Source organism: Frieseomelitta varia, unplaced genomic scaffold, assembly GCF_011392965.1.
Source record: "Frieseomelitta varia isolate USP_RPSP 00005682 unplaced genomic scaffold, Fvar_1.2 scaffold_1026, whole genome shotgun sequence".
Classification (NCBI taxonomy): Eukaryota; Metazoa; Arthropoda; class Insecta; order Hymenoptera; family Apidae; genus Frieseomelitta; species Frieseomelitta varia.
In genome coordinates, this window is record NW_025108669.1 from 84,829 (window position 1) to 97,234 (window position 12,406).

General features: G+C 27.3%; 2 protein-coding genes across 5 annotated transcripts; one reads left to right on the plus strand and one right to left on the minus strand.

The window, feature by feature from the left end:
* The first annotated feature begins 1,043 nt into the window (after positions 1–1,043).
* On the plus strand, positions 1,044–2,905 carry LOC122527626 (thymidylate kinase). 4 transcript variants are annotated; one of them, XM_043651989.1, is made up of 4 exons: positions 1,805–1,830; positions 2,168–2,202; positions 2,300–2,459; positions 2,530–2,905. In XM_043651989.1, exons 1-4 carry the CDS (start codon positions 1,820–1,822, stop codon positions 2,885–2,887), a joined length of 564 nt encoding a protein of 187 aa, XP_043507924.1. In that variant the 5' UTR covers positions 1,805–1,819; the 3' UTR covers positions 2,888–2,905. The 4 variants fall into 4 exon arrangements, with proteins under 4 accessions (XP_043507932.1, XP_043507916.1, XP_043507942.1 ...); XM_043651997.1 differs by lacking the exons at positions 1,805–1,830; positions 2,168–2,202 and adding an exon at positions 1,044–1,101 and having other exon boundaries at positions 2,530–2,904; XM_043651981.1 differs by lacking the exons at positions 1,805–1,830; positions 2,168–2,202 and adding an exon at positions 1,212–1,678 and having other exon boundaries at positions 2,530–2,903.
* Positions 2,906–9,828: 6,923 nt separating this feature from the next.
* On the minus strand, positions 9,829–12,345 carry LOC122527552. Its single transcript, XM_043651841.1, has 4 exons — positions 12,305–12,345; positions 12,052–12,212; positions 11,286–11,883; positions 9,829–11,163 (listed from the first exon to the last, which is right to left on the minus strand). Exons 1-4 carry the CDS (start codon positions 12,343–12,345, stop codon positions 9,858–9,860), a joined length of 2,106 nt encoding a protein of 701 aa, XP_043507776.1. The 3' UTR covers positions 9,829–9,857.
* Between the last annotated feature and the right edge of the window lie 61 nt (positions 12,346–12,406).

The following is a 12,406-nucleotide window of genomic DNA, read 5'->3' on the forward strand; positions in this document are numbered from 1 at the left end:
GTACATATTAGTGATTCAAGTCAGCAAAGATAAATAAAATATTCGTGTGCTAAACGTGCAGAGAAGAACCTCAGCTATTAACTAGTAAACGAAGATTCAAGAGTGAATTTACAGTAGTTTTCAATTTACATCGACAGTTTTCAGTTCACAAAAGTCTCCAATTTATTGCAAGAATAATTATTATTAAATAAAACTCGCGTGTTGCACTTATATTAATAAAACAATACTGCAATAAATGAAAAATAAATAAATAAAACTAAGAATGTGCAAGTAAAAAATCCAACAACAAAAACAGGATTACTGTTTACAATATGTTACAATGTATTTGTTTATAATTATATTTTATATAATTATATAAAACTCAAAAAATATACGAATTATTTCTATATTAATTTATGATAATAATTTGTCGAAAACAATATGCTCAAATATTTCCATTATTCTAGTTTCTAACATCTCTTTTAATATTATTTCTTAATTTTTATTACAATCTATTACAATCTAAAAGTGTTTTGACTCTAAAGGAATATTTAATAGCGGATTATGAAGCAATCATTCCTAAAGAATTCAAATGAAATGCTTTGGATTGTTATTCTGCTGAAAATAAAAGTTTTCTTAATCTGTTTGAACTTTTTTTTAAAACTGTTTAGATAATAAAGAATAAATGTTATTTCATTACTTTTATTTCAAATTCAATATTAACAAAGATAAAATTTCTAGTTTCATTCGCTGTTATATACTTTCATAATATAATAAAACAAATATATATATATATATAAAAGATCTATTTGAATTAAATTGATTAGATTAGGAATGATTATTCTGCATTGTGTCATATATTAAACATTCCTCTAGAGATTAAATATTAATCACATAAAACCATAAGAGACCTTCTGGAAAATAAGAAAAAAATTTTAAAATTAAGAAATGTCAAAGACTAAAATAATGAATATATGGAACAAAAAAAGAAATCAGAAACGTTTGTATACATATATGTAATGTAATATATCGACAAGTAATTAATGCCAGTTAGTGATCTAACTAACTGTTAACGTAAATTAATGTAAAAATAGTTCATATATACTATGACTTATAACTCCTGTAAGTAATACATATACATTTCTTGTTCCATTAGTCTTGTTTATGTTGGATGTTTTACAATTTTATTTACAAATTCTTTCTATTGCAGTATTGTTTTGTACGAATCCAATTTCATTTCTTAACAATTAGAGACGCAATAGTTCGAAGATTTTCGTGAAGAGCTGTATATGTATCGATTGTTAGAATCATTGTTAGAATTTATTTTTCGAATTTAAATATTACAAAATTTGAAAGTTATGTATCACTTCTATTCTAATTACGTATTATTTCCTTTACCATCTTGTCATCAGTTTTCAACTCATGGGAATTAAAACACCGTTCCCAGAAAATAAAATTCGGATAGTAGTGAGGGAAAGTAATGACTTGTAAATGTTTTTTTGTATTTGTAAATGTTTGATATACACTTATAAATAATATTTGATTGAAAAGATTTTATTAAGAGAAAAAATGTTAACAACGCGTGGTGCTTTAATAGTATTGGAAGGATGTGATAAAGCAGGAAAATCCACGCAAACAAAATTGTTAATGGATGCATTAAAACAATATAATATTCCTGCCAAACAACGAACTTTTCCTGGTAAACATATATTTTTCTAGTTATTTTTTTTATCCACTTTTCAAACTACAAACATCATTTATTTGGTTTTAATAATTTGGTATATTTCGACAAGCCAAAATAAAAAAAACTTTAAAATGGGGATTCACTGGTTCAAAAGTTATGCCTTATAAGTGTGTGCGATTTTAGTGTATTTCCTTGCATTTCCAACACTTCTTTATCGATGCAAAAATTACATATTATATTTTTATATTTTGAAGATGGTATTTAGGTTAGATATATGTAAACAGACCGCTTTACGAAAATCTTTGTGTTTCATATCCTTGAATAATTATATTGAAAACATTTTAGATTTTAACTTTTGAATTATCACAAATCCTTCTTATAAATATTATTTTCATTTAAAAGGACACCTACGACCAATAGTATGATGTCACAGCAATCTGAAAAGAAATGCTGAAAATGCTCACTTTAATATAACCTTCCTAGTTTTAAAACTTGCATTTTTAGTTTCAGTTTGTCAAAATTTCCCAGGTTAAAAAAAAGTTAATAATTTTTGATCCTCTAAAGTTTAATCATTTATTTTCTTTATCTACATAATCTTCTCAAATAATATCTAAAATAATCAATATTTGCTTGCAGATAGAACAACTCCCATTGGAACAATAATAAATGATTTTTTGAATAAAAAAATTAATTTTCCTCCTGAAACAGCACATTTATTATTTTCTGCAAATCGATGGGAATGTAAGGAAGAAATTCTGAAATCTTTGTATAGTGGTACTAGTGTTGTTATAGATAGGTAAGTATCAAACTTTGTTCTTTGAAAGAAAAATTTTAAGATATAACATAAATTATAAATATCATTGTAGATATGCTGCTTCAGGTGCTGCTTATACAGCAGCTACAACTGGTAAATGTTTAAGCTGGTGTAAAGAACCTGATAAAGGACTACCTTCTCCAGACATAGTTATTCTTCTTAATGTTTCCAATGAAGCTCAATCTTTACGTCATAACTGGGGTGATGAACGTTTTGAAAATACTGAACTTCAATTACGTGTTGCTTCCAATTATAAGAAATTAATAGACAAAACATGGTATGTAATTAATGCTGATGATGATAAATCAATGATACATTCTCAAATATTACATAAAGTATTAAATGTTATAAATCACATTAAAAATTTGCCTATTGAAAAATTATATGAATCTATAGAAACTGAAAATTAATATTAGTAACTTAAGCATAGTTGTAAAAAAATTTTTTCCAAACATAATAGATAGATGTAAAATATATTTTTAAAATATTTATTTGTAAGGATCAAAAATTATTAATTTTTTTTTTATAATAAATTTTGTTGAGGCCAAAAATGCAAGTATGGATTAACCACAGATTAGATGCGATATTCAATAAGACTTCTTATCTGAAATATCAACCTGGCAAAAGATCACTGATTTTTAACGCAATCTATGCTTAAAGTCTTAAATCTTAAGTGTATTCCATTTTATATGTATGTATTATCATTGATTAAAAATCAATGGTATTAAGTGCCTATGTATGTATAAAAAAAAATGTATCCACCTATTCTTATTTACGAATTTTTTAACAAATGTTTCTACATTCTGTATTAAAATTTCGTATTTTAAGTTATAAAATATACATTGATTAACTAAATTTTCTACTATTTTTTAAAATTATTTTGCGCTTTATGAATTCCCCGCCCACTCCTCTCACTTCGGCCAGTTGATGTATTTGAAAAATGTTACAAAGAGTATAACAAATTTTAAATATAAAATCTTTGGAAATTAATCTGAGGAATGAAAGATAAGAATGAATAACTATAGTTCATTCAACGAGTCAAGACATCAGTTCTAAACATATGCAAATGGTGATTTAAACGAAACAGAGGTGTAGTCATAGTTTTTAGATGTATGGATACTACATAATAACGGACTAACAAAGTTGTAATATAAACAAATGACTAATGTTTTAAAACATAGGAAAAGTAATTTTATCTTATGTACAAATGAAATAAATGATTTGCAAATTATTTTTTGAATTAATTCATCCAAATAAAATGACAAATGGTCATAGCACAATGTGTAGTTTACTCAACAGAATTAGAAACTATTTCAGAAATTATTTATAAAAATAAATTTAAAATTATTTGGTTATCGAAATGAAAAATTATTTTACTTGATAGTCAAATAACAATAATTTCGAGAAAAACCATCTTTTATTCAAGTAAAATTATTTCTAAATAACATCAAACCACTAGATATAAGATGTATTAAACTATTTAAATAATTTTTCAAATGTTTTATTTCAGTAATGCTCAAGTTTCAATTTAGTAATGCATCTGTTTTTATATGACGCTCTATATTTCCGCAATTTATTTGTTTTAACATCTCGTTATCGATATTGTAAAGTGTCGTCGTTGATCGAGGTCTTCAGAATATACGTTAATATCGTTATCTAATCGTACTAATTGTATACAAATGGCGTGAAAATCATTATATAAAAGGTTCTATAAGATTACATGTATTATCCAGCATATACATATCGCATACAAGTATCATCGTGTGAAAAGGTCTGTATTGTCGATTCTGAATCATCGTGTGAAAAGGTCTGTATTGTCGATTCTGAATCATCATATAAAAGGCTCTATTTTCTGTAAAAGACTGTGTTTTCGGTATCCAGTATATATCGCAATACAAGTATCCCTATGTAAGAGTTCTAAGCTAGAATTAAGATTATAATTCGAGCGTCTAGAATCTAGAATGTCTAAAACATATCGAACATATGCAATTCTTAATAAGAATATATATGTACATATATGTATATAAATATTATCTCCGGACAGTGGCGCCAGCGGTAGCTAGCCAAGTACACCATCATTGTCCTTATTTAATTTTTGTGTAGTTTCTGTCTTTCCTTGTCTTTCATACGCTAAGTTTTGAAAAATTATAGGATTCATATCTTTAATCTTTTATTTCTAAACAGATGAATTTCCGAAGTTAACATTTTATATTTTGTAACACTCTCTGAAAACACTCATAACACTTTCTAAATTTCATCTCAATCGGTGGGGAAGGAAGAAGGCATTCAATATTTTTACAGTACAATATTTTTATTTTATATGGAGGTTTAAATCAATTGGTCCTGATTTATCATTACAAAATTAAAATTTTTTATTTATTTATACTATATGAACAGATTTTTATCAAATTTTTAACAATTTTATTATAGTTGGGCAGTAGTTAGAATATGTTGAAATATCAACGGAGTTGTCAAAATCACGGTATAGTGGATTTATTAGTATAACTATTTATTATAATTCAAATGATAGTTACAAAAAATTGCAACGGAATTACATTTCAAAAGACCGAAAAATCAGAAATTTTATTTTTCGTGTTTTTTTAGCTTTATTTATTATGTATTGTGCAAGAGAGTAAAGAAGTGGGTGGCGTGAAAGGATTTAGAAAAAAAAAGGACAAAGGTTATGATTAATTCTAAAGGATAGAGAGCAAAGTGGGATAAACGTTCGGGTGGCTTTATATTTGTAGGAGATGGAGACAGGGACTTATATTAATGACGCTTTTAAGCTCTGAAACATTACGAGGCGCCTAAAAGTGTTTGTTAAAAAAATGATTAAACGATTGTTGAAATTAAATAAGATGTATTTATTAGTACCCTGGGATAAAAATTTTAATCTGACTAAAACGATGTTTATCGAATCAATACATTTTTTACAATCCATTATTATTTGTAAAACAAGAAAAATTTTCTCTGAGGTATTAATTACAAAAAATAAATATAAAAGAGATATACTTGAGAAAGGATTGAACTTTTTAATCATTCTGTCAACACAAAATGATATAATTAGATCGTGTGATAAAACAAAACAATTTACATATGTAGGTCAATACTTATTTACATTCTTACAATTAGTTATTACATTTGTTTCTCTCATATTCTTTATGACTATGTATATAAACTTTTGCGATGGGTTTCAATGACTACTAACTTCAGATTTTGTTAGGTTAGATCTACTGAATAAGGGCAAAATAAAAGAGTGTTTGAATAATATAATTGTATAATTCTGTTATTCAGTTCATTTAAACTAAACATATATATAAACTAAACATTACTTTTATATTTTTTCACTAGAGCATAATTAAAATATTATTTGAGATTTTTTTATAAGATTTTGTTTAAATAAAATTTCATTAAATGATATAAGATTATGTTTTAATAATAATAAAATTTCATTCTTTATTTAATCTAAATTATAAGCCTCAATTTCATGAAGATTTTATGAAAAGAAAAACATAGGTATACCATTAAGATTTTAGACACTAATTCATAGGCTAGTCGCTACTATATAAGGTTGTATGGATAGCATTCGATATCAATCAAATAAATTTTTACTTAATTATTATCTTTTATTTAGTTATTGATAAATTTTTATTTATTTAATTATATAAATATAAAGTTATTCATTATTTGAAATTTTAAATAAAATGCTGAAATAATTATTTGTTATTTAAACATATTTATGATGACTCATGGTTAAAATCATTATTTTCTAAATTTCCATTACATTGAAAAATTATCAATATTTAAACTATTATAATTTCATTAGTCTAAATTTATTTTAAATGGAGCTTCTATTTTAACAATTTTGAGTTCGTTTTTTTCACAAACATTTTTACATTATGTAATGAGCAGAAAATAACGTTCTTGAAAATTGTAAAAATTCAAACGTCTCAAAAAATATCGAAAGATTATTTTTTTTCATGACTAGATCTAGAATGTTTTTAAAGACTAAAATTTTCTCTTGACAATGGTCGCTTAAAACTTGCTGTATGATTGTTTTCCTCATTTTCGTCATCTCGTCTCAATTAGGATTAGACGACAAAAATTTAAGAAATCCTAACATTTCGAGATTAATTACCTAGCAAGTGACGATATAACAAAGACGCGACCATCTCACCGTGGATTTCCGGAGACAGTTTTTCAAAATCAAAATTTATTTTCTAACAACTCTAAAATTTAGTGTACGATTTTGATTGTGAATGTTTGAACAAATTAATTGAAGTAATTAATTATTTACAAGTATAATCTTAATCATTTCAATTATTTCTTTTTTTTTTTGCTCTATCAATTGAAAATCCCGGAATCACGAGATTTCGAAAAAACGATATAACATCGAATATTACGTTATGAATTGATGCTTTTAAGTTTACCTATTGTTATTTCATTTTTATAACTGTTTTTAGTTTCGATATGTATTGTTTCTTTCTTTTATCGCGAAGATTTGTTTATTGAAAAAGGAAATTAATATTGAAAAAATTATATTTACAACATATTTATAAAATGTAACAGATAAAAAAAAATTGAGGACTGTATCATATTCTGTTTTATCCCAAATAAAGATCAATTTTTTATTCGAAAACGTTGTGGCTAACATATAAAGAAATTATATTTTTACAGAACTTTGATTAATATAGTTTAAGAAAGTTATTTAAAAAGAAGGAAAATTATGTGTAGTAGAAGATGTAAATAAAATAAAATATTTAAATAAAATATTTTGTATTAATGTATCATTTAAATATATAAAGATATCTTTAAAAAATCTGATATGCTAATATTTTTTTGATTTACTGGGTGTCATTCATTATGATAACGAAAACAATCGGAAAGAGAAAAGTAGGAATGAGTAATATTTTAAATTCCTATAAAATTTCAATAAAGTATGCTGAAATATATCAAAATCTTTACAAAATTATTCGTATTTTATATTTTATATTAACTCTGGCATAACGCCAATTTATGTTGCTTGACTGTTATGTTCATCTAATTGCCATTTCTGTCATTTTAACATAAAATTTAATTACTTTAATATTGTCCGAAATTTAATATTATCCGAAATATTAATGAAAATTTCTCCAGATTAAATTTAGGAATTTAGAACAGAAGGATTATTAAGGTCACAGAATTTTAGTTTTTGTGCTTTGTAAAAATATTGAAAAAATATTTAGGATTAAATTTAAAAAATCATCAATGATCAAATGCTACAAAAATGATTTTGAGAAAATTTCTTTCTATCATTATCAAATATGTTCTTTGAAATAGTGCAACTTTGTTCTTGAACATTTTTTCCATAAAATCAAAACTAACGCAGATATTTAGATGTTCCCATTGAAATTCCGCACCCTGTATAAAATTTGAAATATTTCAAGCAATATTAATTTTTCTTTGATATTGTGCTCTAACACTTTTTCATTCAGAGTCAGAAGGAATCAAATTATGGAAGAAGAATCGTAGAGTTCCATTTAAAAAACAAGTTTAATTTTGAAAACATTTGCACTACACAATGATTAAACTTCTTAAACAATGCAAAATTTTTCTTTACAATCTTTTTTCATCTTTAATAAGAATTATAGTTTGGCCATACAATTGTGTATACAATATACAGGATATTCATAGATTTATTGGCCAATATTTTTTTTACAAACAGTAAATATAAAGAAAGATAAAAGAGAAAGTAATATTGATTTCTGTCAGCAAGATGATGATTATGAAATCGTTTTGTACCATTTTTTTTTAAAAGAAAGTGATTTTTAATTTTTTAAACGGAATACTACAAATTTTTTTTATATCATGTAAAAGCATACATCCAGACGATGTACTACATAAAGAAAATGAAAAAAAATTGTTAATATAAGAATTTTTCGTACCATTTTATTTATTAATTTTATTTACTGTATTCAAAAAATGTATTTATAAAATATTTGAACTTTTTCTCTTGATTTTGTGACTTTAAAGGTCATTTTATGACAGATGGTTGAATATGCATTAAAATTGAGAAGCGTTAAAAATATGGTAGATATTGCACGACATTATTATCATTATTGTAATTTAATTGTAATTAATAACATTATAATATGTATAAATAAAGAATTATTACAGTTAAAAATCCTATAGGTATTTGCTTTATAATAACATGCCTCTCTTATTTATAATTTCATAGGAAAATCATTATTACACTGAATCAATTATTATATTGAATAATTATTGCATATGATGCTAAAGTGACATCGCTTGAAACACGAAAAATCATTGTAATCTATTCTGTCTTTAATCAATAATAACATGTAGTTTTATAAGTGATATCTTTCTTAGTTTTCAATAAAAAAGATAAATTATTATTATTTTGATAAATTATATATAGATTTATGGATTTATGAATAAGATACTTTTTCTCTATCTTTTCACTATCTTTTTCATCCACACATTAATCGTTCTTATGCTCAACAACACTTACAAAGATTCCTAACGAGTATGTTACAAATTTCCATTTTGTATTGATAATTAAAACATACTGATTCGAATCGATTTAAGAAAATAGAATTATAATCATATTACATTGTATTATATTCTATTAGTATCCATTAGAGATGCGATTTGTATGTTACAGCGATGTATGTATTATATTTGTATGTATCATAAATCTTTAAACATATGTATGTAGATGCAATGGGACTTGGATTAACCGGTTTGCGATTATCTACGATCTTGATTAACGTGGTTTTAATCGATTGGTATATTAATTATCTAGAGTTTCGATTATCCGTTTCCTTTATTAATATCGTTCGATTCGAATGATTCATTTATATTTATATATCCAAATTTCTTTCTTCAATATTACGTTGTTTTCTGCCACTACATAGAAAAAACTCAACAAACAGATATACATATAAACAAATTTTGAAGAGAAAAAAAGTTATTTATTTCCGGTTATCTCTCTTCTCGATTTATTCGGGCTGTTTGTAACCCGAATATGTTGGTTAATCTGATTAAAACTGTATGTGAGGCTTTGTTATTAATTTGATATCAAGAATGTCATTGATAAGTTATAACAAAATATCATTATTGTGATTTTATCCTTTGAGATACATAAATTAATAGCAGTATTTAGAATGATTTAATGTAAATATTTATGTAACTATGTTTGTAGTTACAGTTCAATGTATGTAACTACTATTATTTAGAACAAAATGCCAATATATCAATATATCAAACAAATATTCTTAAAAAAGGGTTTTATTTATAATTGATTAAAATTTTTTAAAAAATCATCTTGATTTAGTACGCGGAGAAAAATTTACAACGAATTACAAAATTTATATTTCCTTAATCTCTTGAAGAAATAAACGGACTTATGTTAAAAATGCCCGAGTCAACAATATTTTCATCACTTTGAACCAAAGAAAAACTTCTATTCGGGGAACCAAAAACAAAAGTGGTTTCAAACTGTTTAAACCAATTATGATCTGTTTTCAATTTTTTCCCTCTCTGTTTGCTAATTTGAGAATCATCTTCGACATTGGTCGATTCCGGAGATTTTTGTCGTTTCTTTTTTGTAAAATGTAAGTTGGTTCGGTGAACGGAAGACAAGCTGCTCTCGTCATTTGTGATTGGATCTTTTACTTCTAGTTGAGATGTACCTTGATCGATTTTTTCAGAGAGAACATTCCAATTGTTCGTAGAGGTGGATGGTTGGTTAAATTTATTCAAAAAATCGAAGATGGATCGCCCTGTTTCTTGATTCATGCACTTGAATTTTGTGTCGTTATGTTTATTATTTAAATATTTAAACTGTGCCAAATTGTTAGGGTTCGTCATAATTTCATGATCAGTCATATTAATATCATCCGTTAACTTTTTGGTACAATTAGCTTCCGTGATCGAAATCGACGACAAAGTCAATGTTTTGTCCGTGATTGATTGGAAAGACTTTCTTTCCTTAGATATCCTATCCCTCAACGTCTTTCCTCTGGTCGATATCAAAGGATTAACGTTCAGATCTTTCGATACCACGATATTTCTCTGTCTGGACGTACATCGATTGTCGTTCCATCCATTCGTAGAAAATTGAGTATCACTGTAGGTTCTCTTTTGGGACTTTCCCTGTCCGCTATTTGCTTTGATTGCATTTCCCTTCAATCTGCTATGCTTTGCGTTATTGTTACAACTTTTCTCGTAACTCGTTACCGTGGCAGACGTATGTTTTTTTAAATCCGTAGGCATCGTTTCAAGATTTCGAACAGATTCATTCGATAGCTTTTGAATCATCGATTCTTTAATATTTTGATTTATATTCTCAAATTTACAATTGAAAGGGTCATCGTTAATCTCTATAACGTTCTTGCAGTTCGGGATTTTATAACGGTGACACCGACCGATATTTTTGTACGTTGTTGGTCTGTCTGAGAGATCGTCATCGAATGTCACGAATCTTTTGAACGAGATACCGAGTTTCAAACTGTTCCAGAAATCGCAGTTGATCTGGAGAAAACAGTCGTCGGTCCTAAAGCGCGTTCTTTGAAAGTTGAAAATTATCAGCTCCCGTGGTATCGACTCCCATGCTTCGATCAAAGATGTTAGAATGCTGCGAAGATCCCATTTTGCAGTGTACTGCTTCAATCGTTCTGCGTACCTTTAACAAACGTTTCGCGATTGTTTGACAGAGAAGAAATTCAATAAGAATGTTAAGGAACTTTTGCAAACTCTTTTCACAGATGTTCGAAGTTTTCAAGAAACTTTCCTCTCGAGACTCACCTTCGTCTGAAAACCATCTTGACATAATGAAAAATGTCTCTCCGCAACGGTCGTAAAGACGGCGGAAAATCCTCAGGAAAGTAAACGAGCTGTATGTTGCTCGCTATGAAATCCTTCAATGAACGAGCTCTGCTATGTCGTAGAAACAACAAGACTTTTTGATGACACTTTATCATACGATCGTTCACGGCTGACAGCCAATTTCTGAACAGCTCGTCCCCGATACGGTAATCCTCACTCTGACAATAAACGTGCTCCTTCACCGTTATCTTGGACGAATACGGTCCGCAGATCAAGAGCGGCAGTTTCGTCGTTCCTGAGGAATTACAGCACATTAAAATCGTTATCTGCTTCCTCGGCAACTCGGTTGAATCTTCGGCTCCGTTAGGCGAGATTTCCGAAGGGAAAATGTCCGAGTACATGGTCATCTCGTCCACATGAAACAGATCCTTGTGCCTGTACTTGTTTATCGTCGATCTCATCAGATCGATCCAGTCACGGTAATTGGCGAACATCGGGCCCGTCTGACTTATTAAATTGGTAGAGAAGCCGTACTCTTTCAGAAACATAGTCAACCATTTATCCGAGCATTTAAATCCTACATACAATATCGTAATTGAATCTTTGATATCGTAATATCAACAGAAGCAATATCAAGAACAAAAAAATTTAACTTTGCAATTACAATTATTGATATAGCCCATTAGTTTTCTATGCGTTAAAAAAAAAAAAAAAGAGATAACATATATTACCAGTGAGTAAATACCGTTAAAGCCACGCATGTTTGCCAGTTCGAGAGCCTTTTTTCGTAACAGATGCCTATCCATGAAACTATTCATTGCGTATTTTTTACAAACCCATGCGAACAATTCTTTCTTTATCGTTTTCATAATGATCTTTTGATTCAAAAATATCGGTGACAATTTACTATTTAATACGCGAAGGTTAAAGTTACATATTTCTTGAAAGGACATACACAGCTGTCAGGATCACTGATGATTTTCGATTGTCAATCGAACATTGTTTCTCGTTTCTCAACTACGCGACTGTTTGGCACCATTTTCAGAGAAGTGCTGTCGATTGAGAATACGACGCGCCAGAATATCGTTCTTAATTGTTAT